At 37.8% G+C, this 15464-nt stretch overlaps 1 protein-coding gene across 4 annotated transcripts in view; it reads left to right on the top strand.

Moving 5' to 3' along the window:
- LOC127619155 (MICOS complex subunit mic25a-like) overlaps positions 1 to 15464 on the top strand; it is a 72164-nt gene that overhangs the window by 32102 nt on the left and 24598 nt on the right. For all 4 annotated transcript variants that reach the window (XM_052091938.1, XM_052091939.1, XM_052091940.1 and 1 more), the window contains one exon: positions 5040 to 5110. In XM_052091938.1, coding sequence (XP_051947898.1) covers positions 5040 to 5110 — 71 coding nt within the window. The remainder of the gene's footprint in view (positions 1 to 5039; positions 5111 to 15464) is intronic.

Raw genomic sequence — 15464 nt, 5'->3', positions numbered from 1 at the left:
TACTATCTCCAACGGCCCCATTTGTCATCACACAAGCATCCAACAACACAGATGGAAAATTACTAATAGCCTACAGATTAAGAACAAAAGACAATTATAAATGTAAAGCCAATGATAATCAAAATAAATAAACCTAATAAATTCCCTTGTGTTCCCAAAATAATGCTGACAAACGTGTTCTTCTCGAATTTGTGTTTGTATTGCGTTTTGGTAATACAGTTAATGCTGCCTAAAGAAAAAAAAAGGACTCAATTTTAGGTTCAAAGTGAACATGTCTTGTATTATTATATGATTTTATCACATTCGTCTCTTTAATACAAAGTGTAAGTGGTTTGTAGGGTGGGAAAGAAGGAAACGGGAACCTTGGGATTTCAACTCATAGGTAGAACTTAAACAAACTTAAAAGTGGCTTTTCAGCATAACACTCATCATATCAGGTCACAATTTATCTGTCTTTTCTCTCTGGTAGCTCTCTCCCTGCTCGTCTATGGTGTGGTCCCTTTTTTATCGCTCTCCCCAGTGCTTACTGCAATCAAAAACAGTTGTTAGACATTATAGCGCTCAGGTGTGTGCACCCTTACTGTTTTCTCTCTCTGGTCAAACTTAATTTTTTATAATAAAGTTTCTTCAAGCGTATGTCTTTGTGACTAACAGAATTTATTGTCATGTATCTCACCGAGACATCTTGCTGCAGGTCGCCCACCTGTTGATGAGCAAAATTACCCACGTATGAAATATATTTAGATGAGGTGCTCCAAACTAGATTCAGCCTAGTCAAATTTGGCAGGTGGTGGCTGCTAGTTTCACACCCTGGTCACCGTTTAATATAATTGGTGACTTCCCAGATCAGGATCTTTGTAAGACATAGTCAATATCCGATTACATCGTCCTATCGCCGAGCCCTAATTGAGATGCACTTTCTCCACAACGTGAGGTGGGTGTTATCATCTTAAATACAAATAGTTTTTTTCATCATAAGTACTGGATATTGCTCATATTTGATGCACAATTTGCTAATGTGCCATCTAAATGTATTTTGTTTTTCTTAGTATTTTTTGGATATTTTTGTGCTTTCTGATACTCGTTATTAATAGAGACATTTGAGAGTGGGCAGGAAATTATTGTGGGAGAGGGGGGGGTCGGATATATTCAGAATGCAGGCGGGATTTGAATCTGTGTTTCCATAACATGTCTAGAACACACGCGCTAACCATTAGGCCATGGCTCCAGCATGAAAAGTTTTTCTTTATGGTACTCTAAAGGCCCAGCTATACTAAATACGAAATCGAAGAACGAGTGGGTATGACATAATTTAGAACACAATCTGCCTAAAAAGAAGGTACTTTTGGGGAAAATTCTTAGTGGCTTAACATCTTACTGCCAGTGGTCCACGTCATCTGGTAGGCGTGACCTGAAGCTCCACCTACCTTAAGTCCATTGTTGCCAAAGGTTTGCTGCAGGTTCACCACTACCGGTAAAGAACTGCAAACGTTTGCGACGAATCTTTAGCTCATTTGCATAATAAGTGGGGAAATTTGCAGCAAGTTTGCCAGAACTATAGATTTTTTGTAAGGGGATGAACGAAAAATAACTTCTCCAGAAGTATATCGGGGCCATGATGGGGTTACAGTCATATTTAACATTGTACATAACCAATGCTTAAAGGGATAGTTCACCCAAAAATGAATATTCCGTCATCATTTTCTCACCCTGTTCCAAACAGAATGTTAGCCTCTGTCACCATTTATTTTCAATACATATTTTTTTATCCATACAAATTAAGTGAATGGTGACTGAGGCTTTTATTCTGGCTGACATTTCCTTTTGTACTGGAGGGAAGGGAAAAAAGCAGTCATATAGTTTTGGAACAAGACTAAATGATGCCCGAATTTTCATTTTTGGCTGAACTATCCCTTTAATGCTTTAGGTTCTTGTAATATTCTCGCCTGGCATGACCTGCATAGATCCTCCAGTGTTGATTCCTGACTGTCACAGGAAGTGCCCATCATTGGGTGGAAGTCTTGCAGCAAATGCACCCTGCAGCGAAGCATAGCTGCCCGAAACAGATTAAAACGCTGATTGGATTAGAAATTCAGTAGTTGTGACTGAAAAGGCGAGGGTGTCACTGACGCACAGTGCCAGGCAAAGAGGAGAATGGTTAACCAGGTGCCAGCTGTGTGATTATAACTAACAAATCCCTTTGTACAGGAAGGGCTGCTTAGCACTAAAGCATTCAAAGATGCAAGAGGAGTTTTTCGGTTCAGTAACCCCTTATCCTTCATTTCTTCATTCTCGTTTAGTCTCACTTGTTCATTCCGAGCATAAATCTTTCCAGTGTCCACTACTGAATAGCAGCTGTGATGAAGTTCAGATATCATAATATTGCAAAGAAGACATGGAAAAAAAAGTCATACAGGCTTTGAATGTATCCAAAGGCCCAGTGTAAATCTCAACAGTTGTATCAAATCTGTACAGTAATGTTTTTCTATCACCTAATCAGGATCCTTAACTCTTGGAGATATCATGTTATTAAGGATTAGTTTTGTTTTACAGCATTAAATGATTCCCGCTGGCATGAAAATGATCCTGAATTGTAGATGTCAGGGATTGCTCACTGAAGGGATAAAGAGATTCAGGAAGTGTATTTAGGTCAGTGTGTCGGTAATCCTGGCAGGCTGCATCTACCTCCGAACAGTTTTTTTTCTCTGTATTTTACACAGGATAAAGGTGCCACCCACATGCTACTTAACACTGGGCTTCTATAGCTTCAAGATGTCCCAAGATTTAGGTGCACTGATTTGATAATGTCGCCTGAAATATTTTGACATGAAACAACCCTCAACAGTACTGGTATTATTATTATTATTATTATTATTATTATTATTATTATTATTATTATTATTTACATATTTTATTTGTGTGATTTTTCTCCCCTTTTCTCCCCAATTTGGAATGCCTAATTCCCAATGCCTCATGGTGGGCCTCATTGTGGCATAGTGACTCGCCTCAATCTGGGTGGGGTGGCTTGTTGAGCGCATTACCGCGGAGACATAGCACGTGTGGCGGCTTCATGCTATTCTCTACGACATCCACACACAACTCACCACTTGCCTCACTCAGCACACCCTGAATTCGAACTCACACCTCCAGGTGTGGCAGTCAGCGTCTTTACTCTCTTAGCTACCCAGGCCCTCAATAGCTTGGTATTATTTAAAATGTAATAACTTTGTCCCACTGTCCACATAGGTTGACATACATTGTTTGGAAAAATATTTGGTCTAGAATTTCTTTTTTTCATGTTTATTAGGTCCTACTAGTTACAAATCAAAAAGGAAAATGTACACCGCAGTCATGCTATGGTCTCATGAGGATAAAATTCTTTAGAAAAGAACAAGCCATGCACCAAACAACCAGGTCTGAGGTAAATCGCAACATTACAAACTTTGATTTGAAGCAAAAAAGTATTTGAAAGTCAGACAAACAGATAAAGGTACGAGGCTGTGTACTAAGGATCTTTAATGATGGAATGAACTACAATCCCATTAAACATTGCAAATGACATATTAAGGCGATGGAAAAAATAATTCTAGATACTGGAACAATATGGAAATATAGAAACTATATTTTATTTTGAATGCAAAATAATCAGATGCAAATATACAAGTAGTTTGAAAGTGTAGGGGAGACTCGGTTGCGTCATTGACAGTGTATCATGGAGGTGGACGGCTCCTGCAAAGCTTATTTGGTATGCTTTGTTGGCTATGATTCTCTGATTGGTGCAACTTTCTCTGCTGGGTCATGAGTAGAGTACAGTAGTTCTTCACCAGGAATTTCTCTATTAAATACAAATGGCTTGATGGCTTCAACAGAGGCTTACAGTAGGTCTTTCTTTAAAGCAGGGGTGGGGAACGTCAGGCCTCAGGGCCATATAAGGCCCGCGAGACCATTTTACCCGGCCCGCGAGGCCATTTGAGAAATTATTTGAAAAGCCAAAAAAAATAAAATAATAATTCCCCTGTGGGGGAAAAAATAAAACGTGCTTTACATTTAACCAGACTGTTGCGCTCTATTTTGGAGGACTGCTAACCTTTAACACTGCCGGCAAAACGTTTAAAACATAAAGTTATCACATTATGATGAAAGACTACACAGAAAATTTTGTTTTCCTTTAGAATATTTGTACTAATGAATCATATGACTAGGAAACTGTATTAATACTAAATAAAGACTATTTTGATTTCATATTTGCTTTAAAATATTAATTTGCATAGTTTCTTGTTGGTAAATTAAAGCACTAGAAAAATGAATAAAGTATTTGAATAAAAAAATATATATATTTTAATTCTAGACATGTGACATTTATTATTATACAAGATTATTCTGGTGTATTTTATAAATATCAGTTGTCATTGTATTTTTTGGAGGTAGAATTAGCTGTAACATATCAAAATAAAGTTAATATCTTTAGTCATCATTCTAGCTCCATAGTAAATACCTTTGTATCCTCTTGGTTCATTGCATCACATTTCTAAATCAGGCATCTCCACATTTTCTGTTACACTGCTACACGCCTCATTAAAACCATTAACATTTTAAGAGTGGTTGTCTTTGTGGACTTCTAAAACCATGCTTAAACATATTTATCTGCCCTGAGAGAAAGAGAAAGTGGAATTACAAAACGTCAATATTGTAACTGATAACTTTTAGCCGAATGCAGGCAATGAATGCATTTATGATCAAGGAGGTCAATGTTCTTTGATTTTGGGAAAAGATAAACTTTTGTAGAGGACCAGAAGTTATTCATTATTTGTCTCTTTTCCATTTTCTGAAGGAAAATGAAGGAGACTGTGTTTTAGTTTGGATCTCATTTAACTAAGTCACTCATTTAATGAATAGTATTTCATGAAAAGACAAATTAACTTTTAAAAAAATGCCTTGATTTTCTCCCCATGCATTAAAAAAAAAAAACATGTAGAACTTCTGCAGAGTTTGAACTAAATACTTAGCTGACATTAAGTGTCTTTTATTGTTTGTTTCAGAATGTGGAACGCTTCAAGATGTCTGCCGCACAATTCCACACAGCCGCAACCAGAAGCGGAGCCAGCATAAAGTAAGAACATATTACAGTTATGTATGGTACACCCTATGTATGGTTGACAAACCTATTAATTTTGCAGGCAAGAATTTGTACAAAATTCTGTAAAATACTGCATCGCCAATAGCTAGCACAAATTAGGGCTGGGTATCACCTGGCATCTCACGATACATATTGTAAAACACATGTCATGATTCGATATATTGCAATACATCACGATATCATAATTGTATTCGATTACGAATTAATTCCAAATTCAATTAAAATGTATTTTGGTATATTTTAGTTATAAAATAATAAATTATAAATGTTTAAAATAAATATTGATACATAAATTATCGGTCTAAAATATCGCAAGGTCGATATTTGATTGAATTATGCTGTATTATTACAAATTATACTGAAAAACAAAACCACTGACATCCTGACATTTAAAATTAATATTGCCTTCATATTGAAATTAATCGAGAATTTTCAAGTTTAAAACAATATATACAATGATTAAAACGGTTTTTAACATCATCCTTTGGGCTCAATGCAGAATTGAACCTTAAATAAAAACAATAAAAATCTTCCCTGAAATATATAATTTTTTTATTGCTTTGCACAAGAAGGTGCTGATCCAAACTTAATGGATTGAAAGAGAATACTTTTAGTCAAGCATGCATATCTGCAATTTGATGACAAGACCTCAAAGGTTGAGCTTCCAATTTTGAAAAGCTGATGCCGACTTAACCAAACAAGCAAGCCTGAAAATAAATGCGGTTATTTTGTTATGGCTAATAATGACCTCATAATAACGCCTGCTTTCTTTATTTTTAGTGCCTTGTAGATGTTTCATCGAATTAATGATCATAGTTAGTGGCAAGTTAAGCCTTCTCTGCTCCTCTAGTTTACTCCCTGAAATAGACCGTAATTGACAAAAAGGTTAAAAGTGTGGTGCCGCAGTTGCCCTGCTCAGTTGCTTTCAAAGGAAAACGGCCTGGTTTCTATGGAGATGTTGTCGCTGTCCCTACTCTGCAAACAGTATCTATGAAAAAAGTTCATCTATGAGAAGCAGAGAATGCCAGAAGTACATCCAGATTTTCATTAACTTAAATACAACAACATTGAAGCCACTCAGCATCGGTTATTATTCTTTGCTATCAACTTCAAGACATGTTTTTCCATGAAATACCATGTCTTTGCAGTTCAGACGCCTGTCTCTCTTTCTCCTCACACATATTAAATTTTGTACGTAAACAGTGAAATTCTTTTTTTTACATATCTAAGCTAAGCTGGGTATCAGCATGGGTCAGGATGATGCAGATAGGGTCAAGGGCCATGTTCAAGGGCCCAACAGTGGCATCTTTGCGGTGCTGGGGCTTGAACACCCGACCTTCTGGTCAGTAACCCAGAGACTTAACCGCTGGGCCACTACTTCCCCAAGCTGCTCCTGAAGCTGGTTGTGGAATTGGCGAAATTTAAATGCAGTTAATTAAAGCCGACTTCTTTTCTCCAATGCTGGAGACACATGCACATTCTCTCTGGGTTAGAATTAAATCTCCGGCTGCTGTAATTAATGCAGATTGTTTGTAGCTTGCCACGACCCTTCTGCCGCACCAAGCTGCTCGCTGTTCTCTGATGCTGAGTTTTTTTTCCTCTCTCTTATAGCGTCTCACTTCTTCCTTCCATTTTTCTTCCTTCTCCACCTCGGTTCTTGCTGGCCACCCTCTCTATCTCTGTAGAGACAGCAATGATGAACCACTTTTGTTGTGGCCTGGGTTCCAGAAGCATATTTTGCCATTAACTTTCTCCTTTTGGCATTTCAAAAGCTTCTTTAATAAATATCCTTGAACCAGTTCAACCAGCTCTGATATTAATCTGATCTGATATTACAACATCACAACATTTGATTCTAAGAAGAACACTGTTTGATAAAAATTATATAAAAAAATTAATATATACAAGGATGTACAGACATATAGGTATATTTATATACTGTGTATATACAGTACTGTGCAAAAGTCTTAGGCACATAAGATGTTTCCCAAAAACATTTGTCTTAAGATGGTTATTTATATCTGCTACTGCTACTTTAGTGTGTTAATAGGAAATAAAAATGTTATACTCCAAAACATTCCTTTTGCAAATAGATAAGATTAGAATAGAAGAACAGGGAGCACTGCAACAGATGGCATGGCCCTCACAGAGGCCCCCACTGAACATCGAGTAAGTCTGGGATTACAAGAAGAGACAGAAGCAATTGAGACTAAATAAATAAAAGAACTGTGGAAAATTCTCCAAGAAGCTTGGAACATCCTATCTGCCAACAACCAAGAAAAACTGTGTCCAGATGTATGTAGGAGAGTTGGTGCTGTTTTAAAGGAAAAAGTGTTCACATCAAATATTGATCTTTTTCTGTTTACTGGACTTTGTATGACGTTAATTTATTAATGAAAACTATTTATGTCATCCTTATGTCATTTAAGAAATCCTTTTCACAAATGCCTAAAACTTTTGCACAGTACTATATATATATATATATATATATATATATATATATATATATATATATATATATATATATATACACACACACACACACACACACACACACACACACACACACACACACACACACACACACACACACACACACACACTGGTGGCCAAAAGTTTAAAATAACGTACATATTTTTGGTTTCGGAAGGTAATTGGTACTTTAATTCACCAAATTGGCATTCATCTGATCACAAAGTATAGTCAGGTCATTACTGATGAACAAACAGCACCATCAAAGCCATTTTTTATCAAATCTAGACAGGCCCCATTTCCAACAGCCATCAATCCAACACTATAACCTTGAGTAATCATGCTAAATTGCTAATTTGGTATTAGAAAATCACTTACCATTATATCAAACACAGCTGAAAGCTATTTGCTTTGTTAAATGAAGTTTAACGTTGTCTTTGTGGTTGTTTTTGAGTTCGTCAAAAATGGCAAAAAAGAAACGTCTTTCTCTAGAAACTCATCAGTCAATCATTGTTTTGAGCAATGTAGGCTATTCAATGCTTGAAATTGACAAAAAAACTGAAGATTTCATACAAAGGTGTACACTAACATCTTCAAAGACAAAGGACAACTGGCTCTAACAAGGGACAGAAAGAGATTTGGAAGGCCAGATGTACAACTAAACAAGAGGATAAATACATCAGAGTCTCTTTTGAGAAATAGACTCCTCACATGTCCTCAGCTGACAGCTTCATTGAATTCTACCTGCTCAACACCAGTTTCATGTACAACAGTAAAGAGAAGACTCAGGGGTGAAGGACTTATGGGAAGAGTTGCAAAGAAAAAGCCACCTTTGGAACAGGAAAACAAAAAGAAAAGATTTGAGTGGACAAAGAAACACAGACATTGGACAATAGATAATTGGAAAAGAGTGTTATGGATCTTAACCCCATTGAGCTTTTGTGGGATCAGCTAGACTGTAAGGTGCGTAAGAAGTGTCCAACAAGTGCTGCAGGAAGTGTGGGGTGAAATGTCACCTGAGTATCTGGACAAACTGACAGCTAGAATGCCAAAGATCTGCAAAGCTGTCATTGCTGTATGTGGAGGATGTTTTGATGAGAACTCTTTGAAGCAATTTAAGAAGTAAGTATGGCCCACTGGCCTTGGGCAAGTGTGAGAGATTTTCCTGCCAGTTGATGGAACTGTCACTTACCCATTGGGCCAGTGCTTTGTTGTTACTAAATATTAGGCTACATTAATTGATCTTGTAAATCTGATTTTATGCCATGCAAATTTGGATTTGGACTTGGAACATTTAGATTTCTGTGATTTATTGAACATTGTTAAGCTTGTTACAAAGGCAACTTTAACTAGCTGGCTGATATAGATGAAGTTTAGTCGAAATTGAGAGCTGACTGTCTATGAGGCACTGGAAAAAAAGTGAAAATTACAAAACAATTAGCATTTGTTTTGCATGGTATTCCATTGTTTTTAAGTAAATCTAGGGTATTATTAAGAAAATGTTAACATTTAATAAAAAATATAAATATTTCTGCAAAAGTAAATAAAAACATTGCTAAAATGCAAAAAATTAAATAAATGTATATATTTGTGGTGGAGCCAGTGAAAACATTGACAGAGCAAGTAAAAATTGTAACTACTGGCCTGACAAGCCATATGGAGCTGCATAGCCGCAGACTGGTCAGAGTGCCCGTGATGGGCCCTGTCCACCGTCGAAAGTGCCTACAATGGGCACACGAGCATCGGAACTGAACCTTAGAGCAGTGGAAGAAAGTCACCTGGTCCGATGAGTCCCATGGCATTAGGATGTACTGTGGGAAGACGACAAGCTGTTTGAGGGAGTGTGATGATTTGGGCAATGTTCTGCTGGGAAACCCCGTGTCTGGCCATTCATTTGGACATCAATTTGACACGTGGAACCTGCCTAAACATTGTTGCAGACCAGGTACACCTCTTCATGGCAATGGTATTCCGTGATTACTGTGGCTTCTTTCAGTAGGATAATGCACCCTGCCACACAGCACACATTGTTCAGGATTGGTTTGAGGAACATGATGAAGTGTTCAAGGTGTTGCCCTGGGCTCCAAATTCCCCAGATCTCAATCCGATTGAGCATCTGTAGGATGTGCTGGACCAACAAGTCTGATCCATGGCAGCTCCACCTTGCAACTCATAGGACTTTGAGGATCTGCTGCTAATATCTTGGTGCTAGATACCACAGGACACCTTCAGGGGTCTTGTGGAGTCCATACCTTGGCAGGTCGGCACTGTTTAGGCTGCAAGCAGAGGACCAACAGCATATTAGGCAGGTGGTCATAATGTTTTGGCAAAACAGTGTATATAAACTTAGCAATCCAATGCAAGATAGCAATTCTTGAAAACATTTTAAAATCCCGAATTCATTAGACAATACATAAATAACACTTTTGACCATCAAACCTGCAGATGGCTTGTGACTAATTCTCTCCCTACATGCTTTGTGCTAGATTTGAAAAGGGATTTTTAACAGTAATCTCGCAAGGCCATCCCAATGTGTGTGTGATATTGTGTAGCGAGAAAAAAAAATCATCAGATCGAGTGTGCATGATTTACTTGTGTAAGTGTTTGCATTAGCTTGTTTGCTCAGCTGTCGTTCTTGAGTCTCGCAGGTTTTGTATCAGCTGTCGGTAAGTGCCAGTCATAGGTGCAGGACCATTTAGTTGCCAATGAGGAGAGTTATTTTTTTAATCCCCTTTTTCTCCCTAATTCGGAATGCCCAATTCCCACTACTTGGTAGATCCTTGTTGTGGCGCGTTTACTCCCCTCAATCCGGGTGGCGGAGGACAAGTCTCAGTTGCCTTCGCTTCTGAGACAGTCAATCCGCACATCATATCACATGGCCTGCTGTGTATGACACTGCGGAGACTCACAGCATGTGGAGGCTCATGCTACTCTCCATGATCCACGCACAATTTACCACACTCCCCATTGAGAGCGATCCATTAGTCGTGACCACGAGGAGGTTACCCCATGTGACTCTACCCTTCCTAGCAACTGGGCCAATTTGATTGCTTAGGAGACCTGGCTGGAGTCACTCAGCATGCCCTGGATTCAAACTTGTGACTCTAGGGGTGGTAGTCAGTGTCAGTACTCGCTGAGCTACCCAGGCCCCTATGAGAAGAGTTCTTTGAGGTTATACAAATGATGTTGGAACCTAGGTAATGAGCTCTCCCTGAGGACGGCCTCATCTGCCAATCAGAGGACCGAAGAACCTACTACATATTTTTTTGTGTTTTTTGCATTTGTTGGTAGTATATGACCTTGTTCTTTCACTTAAGCAACCTACTTCAGATATAGAACAATCTCTTTAAAGGGATAGTTCATCTAAAATGATGAACTTATCATTTTCTCTCCCTCATGTTGTTCCAAACCCATTTGATTTTCTCTATTCTGTGGAACTCTAAAGGAGATGTTCTGCAGAACAACTGCCTCAGTTACCATTCACTTTCATTGTATGAAAAAAAGGAGCTGTATGAAATCTGTCAGCTTGACCAAAGGCCAGAGGGTGGAAGTGTTCTCAAAAACATAATTATTTGTGGGTTTGGGGACATAGTTGCTCAAATATTACACACTTTGTCTTTAAATTTGAAAGATTAGAAATCATTTAGTCATTCTCTCCCCTAGTTACTGCACTGCCATTGGTACAGTTTTTGTTCATCCTATCTGCTTGTTGGCAATGGTATTTCCATTGCACAGCTTCAGGGAGCTTTAGTAAGCAGTTTTGCACTTCTACCTGCGTAGAGCTGATGTTTTAATCCTGGTTTTAATCCCTGAGGGTACAGCAGCATCCAGACCCCCGACTCCTGGAGCATGACAAGGCCGCTTTTTAATCCCCACCCACCCCACAGACCTCAAGCAGCTCAGGGTCCCTCTGTCACTCACCTCTCCAACACATGGAGCTCTGAGACAGCTATGGCTCCACAGCCTCATCTCCTAGTCTAGTACTGTGGTGCATTTCATAATAATAAATTGAAACTGCCTGGAGGGAAACTGTGATATATATTTTAGAGCAATTAAATTAGTATTTTTTCTTAACCGTGATTAACGGATTTACTGCTAATATGGCATAAAAACTTGTGCGAAGGGCAGAACCTTTGTAACGTGTCTGTCCGGAGTCATTACACTGATGCACTCTTCACAAATGGACACAGCGCCAGAGACCTTCTACCAAGATGAGCCTACAAGCTTAGCATAAAATAGCATACCTCGGCGGTCTCAGTGACAGTCTGTGGGTGGTACTATTGTACCTATAGTTTCCTATGATGGAGCCGCTGAGGTTGTTATCTCAGTAAATAAAATAATCTCTTACAGTGCTTCCCTGTCAGTGATAAAATGATGAAGAAAGGACCTCTTAATGCTATTTGATGTACAAAACAAGCCCAACTGGGACTTCAGATAGATATTAAGTATTTTCAGTCCAAGTAAGGCACATTTTAATTACCACAGAAGAAGTTCAAACTTGACGATGGTGTTAACGCTCTGGCACGAATCATGAACCCAGCTTCACGATTGCTGTAACAAAGTCAAGCCACAGTCAACCCGCAGATTAATATTGCAGAGGATGAGAGTTTAAGAGATTTGATGCCCATTGCAATGAATATGCAACCAATAGGGAAGTTAGTCAATTAGTCAACCTCCCACTTAGACTTTGGGAAACGTTTAATGTTACTTGAATTGGTGCTATTTTAGAGCATTTCTTGTGCAATTAAATGTCCTTATTGTCATGGAAATAATTATGCAATGTATGAAATTCTTTTTAATGATCTTAAAGCAGGCTTCATTTTCTTTTTACATATAGTTCAATATACAATATAAATTAATTCAATATACAATATCATGTATATATTTTTATTTATTTTTTTGCTGTGAAATATGACAAACATTTCTTGACAGTTTTTGTGAGATTCACCAAAGTATGCCATTTTTTCTAAGTCCGACGACGAATTTGCAAATGAAATATTGACAACCATTCAAATTGACCTGGTCTTGCTACTTGTAGTGATGCAAAATCATTCTTTAAAAGCCTCTAAAGTGAAAGGAGTGGACAAAAATAACCATATAAGAAGAGTAAGAAATGCAACTGGTCATGGTTGGTCTCCTTTCCCAACAAATTTCCCACTCTATGGCAGCCAATTATAAAGTCTAAACCAGGCGTTTGTTGTTTTTTGCAATGGATGTTGTTTGTGGTCACTCAGAGGAAATATTTGAGCTGTTTGCTGGCAGGATGTGTGGAAGACTGGGCAGATTAGACTGTGGGTCATGAGTCTTTGCTTTAGCAGAGCCACACAGCACATGTTCAGAAGTCTTGGGCAACCCAAATAAAATAAACCAACTGTGTGTTTGTCATGAGAAATACAAGTTTTTTCTGTGATACATTTGGATTAGATAATGTGACTTATCTCCTGTAGCATTGCTCTATTTGCTTTATTTATTCAGAAGACTGAACTTTATTTGATCATTGTGACTTATCATCATCATAATTATTTTAGGTATTTCTTTAATTATTTTACATATAAACATTTGCATTGAGCTTTTTAAACTTTAATCTTAACTTTATAGTCCATCAAGGGCTAGTGATTATAGATCTGAGTTTGTAACCGAAAGGTTGCTCTATCCCCACAAGGAACGACCTGTAAATTATCCCAGTTGTGCCGTTAATAAAACAAAAACAGTTTAACTTGATCCCAGACAGCTCCAGTCACATTTCACCCTAAAATAACAAATAAATAAAGTAAGCTATATATTGCTTTAGAAAAAATAGATTTTTAAGACTTTTTGCCTTGTGGCAGTATTTTCATGACAGTTTAGTGCATTATTCCCAATGTTTATTTTAATTTGATTGTCATTACTACAGTACAATTGTTTGTAAATAAAATAAAGGCAAGATAGATACGTTTGAAGTTTAGTAATATTGCTTTGCATTATGCAATAATAATTGGTCCAGATGCAAACATGACAATGATCCTAAAAAAGTATTTTTCTGCAAGGCTAGTCTACGAGATAAGACGGGTTTTCATCTGCCAGCTGAGCTCAAGTGAGGTCAAGGAATCAGTGCCTCTAATCTAGTTAATTTTAGACCCTCGATTCAGAAAGCATGTCGAGCAGAACTCAGAGCTGATAAAGCCTTGTGGCTTACGCTTTATATCAAGTTTGATTTCGTGTTTTTGTGCTCCCCACTCGTCGTTATTTGTTTATCTTCCTTTCTAAAGCGCTTCAGATGGTAATCCACGTTAGACTCACAGCTCGGAGAGATTTTCGTTGCGCAGTAATTCCAAAGTCTTGCTTTTCTCTTATCAACGATAATAATTAACAAGTGAACGGAAACTAAACCTCTGTGCAGTCTTTGGTATCTACCAATTTTTAGCCATTGAACAGCTCCTTAGCATCAGAACAATGAGCTTGTCTTTCTAAGTTACGAACACATGCTACTACACACTGAGTGTGCTTTAAGCTAATTTAATCTTTTGTAAGAGCTTTTTCATTTCCATATTTTTTAATTGTGCTTTGCGCGTTTCTGCCTTTGAAAGGTTTCTGAAGTTTTGTTTTGTTCTGGGGCACTCTGCTTCAGTTAAGAAAATTACAAGTAATAGAAGAAATTCTACTAATTAACATTTAATCTTTAAACGCTGTATTATTTATTTACAGATGTGAAATGAGCAAATAGGCCTCCCTTATACAGGCACAGCTTTTGCTCTTCAAAGCGGCTGGCTGTAAGCAGCTCAGGTAATATTTTTATTAAAGACCTCACCTTTAATTTGGTTAAATTCAGTCCAGCTTAGGTTTGAGCAAGCCAATTTTCTGCTTCAAACTTCAGACTGCTTTAATAAACCCTCTACTCTATCAGAAGCCTCTCTCGTTTCTGATGAAGACAGTTTATTATAAATTAAAGGAGATTTTCTTATCTGCCAGAGCAAAGAATGTGACTACTGTAGTCATTCTTGCCTTCAAAGGGGAATTAAAACTAAGAATGGTTTCGGCGGCTTGGAAAAACAAAACAAAAACAGGATCCGATACATGGCGCCCTTCTAACATGCATAGATGTGCCATTGATTTACCGGTAAGCGTGTTTCCTTTACCTCTCGCCTTTCAGCCACGTCTGCTTTCTTCAAACAACGATAAGACTTACACCCTCTTTTCAAAGGGGATCGATGGATGCCGTATCGCTACCCTGCATAATGTGATGGCAATCATTGATGTGTTTTAATTGAGTTGGTCATCACGACTTGCAAGTGAAATACCATACCGAGCCTATAAATTGCCTTCAAATTAAGCACGATGTCAGCTGAGCTTCTCATAGGAGCCGTTGCCCTGTGGTGGATGGTGTCGCACAGATTAGCTTTGCTTAATCAGCCCAGTGATATTCAGATAAATCGCTTTATAAACTCACTTTATAAATTTTTTAGGTTTGTTTTATTTAATTTGTTTCATGTTTGGAATAGCGTAGTATCATACAAACCTTATTGCTGCAGTATTTATTAAGTCAAATGTGCACTGTTTGCAAACTTTCTGTATGTGTTGTATACCCAGATGACCTACTACTTTTTACAAAATATTCCATATACAACAGAGCTTACTGCGTGGAATACTGTATCCCATAATGCAATGATGGATTAACCAGAAATTATTACAGCTGCGAACACATATTTTATACATGACTGGATGATACTTGTTGAGTTAACACATGACAACATTACAATATTTTACTAGTTGTAACATTTAAAGGTGCTTTTAAAGTCTCGACCTGTCAATCATTTTGCACGTTCTCATTGTATATTAGTTTCAGCAAATTATTGAGACTTACTGCCATTTTTATGCC

The sequence above is a fragment of the Xyrauchen texanus genome, chromosome 25 (genome assembly GCF_025860055.1).
Source record: "Xyrauchen texanus isolate HMW12.3.18 chromosome 25, RBS_HiC_50CHRs, whole genome shotgun sequence".
Classification (NCBI taxonomy): domain Eukaryota; kingdom Metazoa; phylum Chordata; class Actinopteri; order Cypriniformes; family Catostomidae; genus Xyrauchen; species Xyrauchen texanus.
The sequence above is the reverse complement of the archived record's forward strand: the minus strand, read 5'-3'. Positions and strand labels throughout refer to the sequence as shown.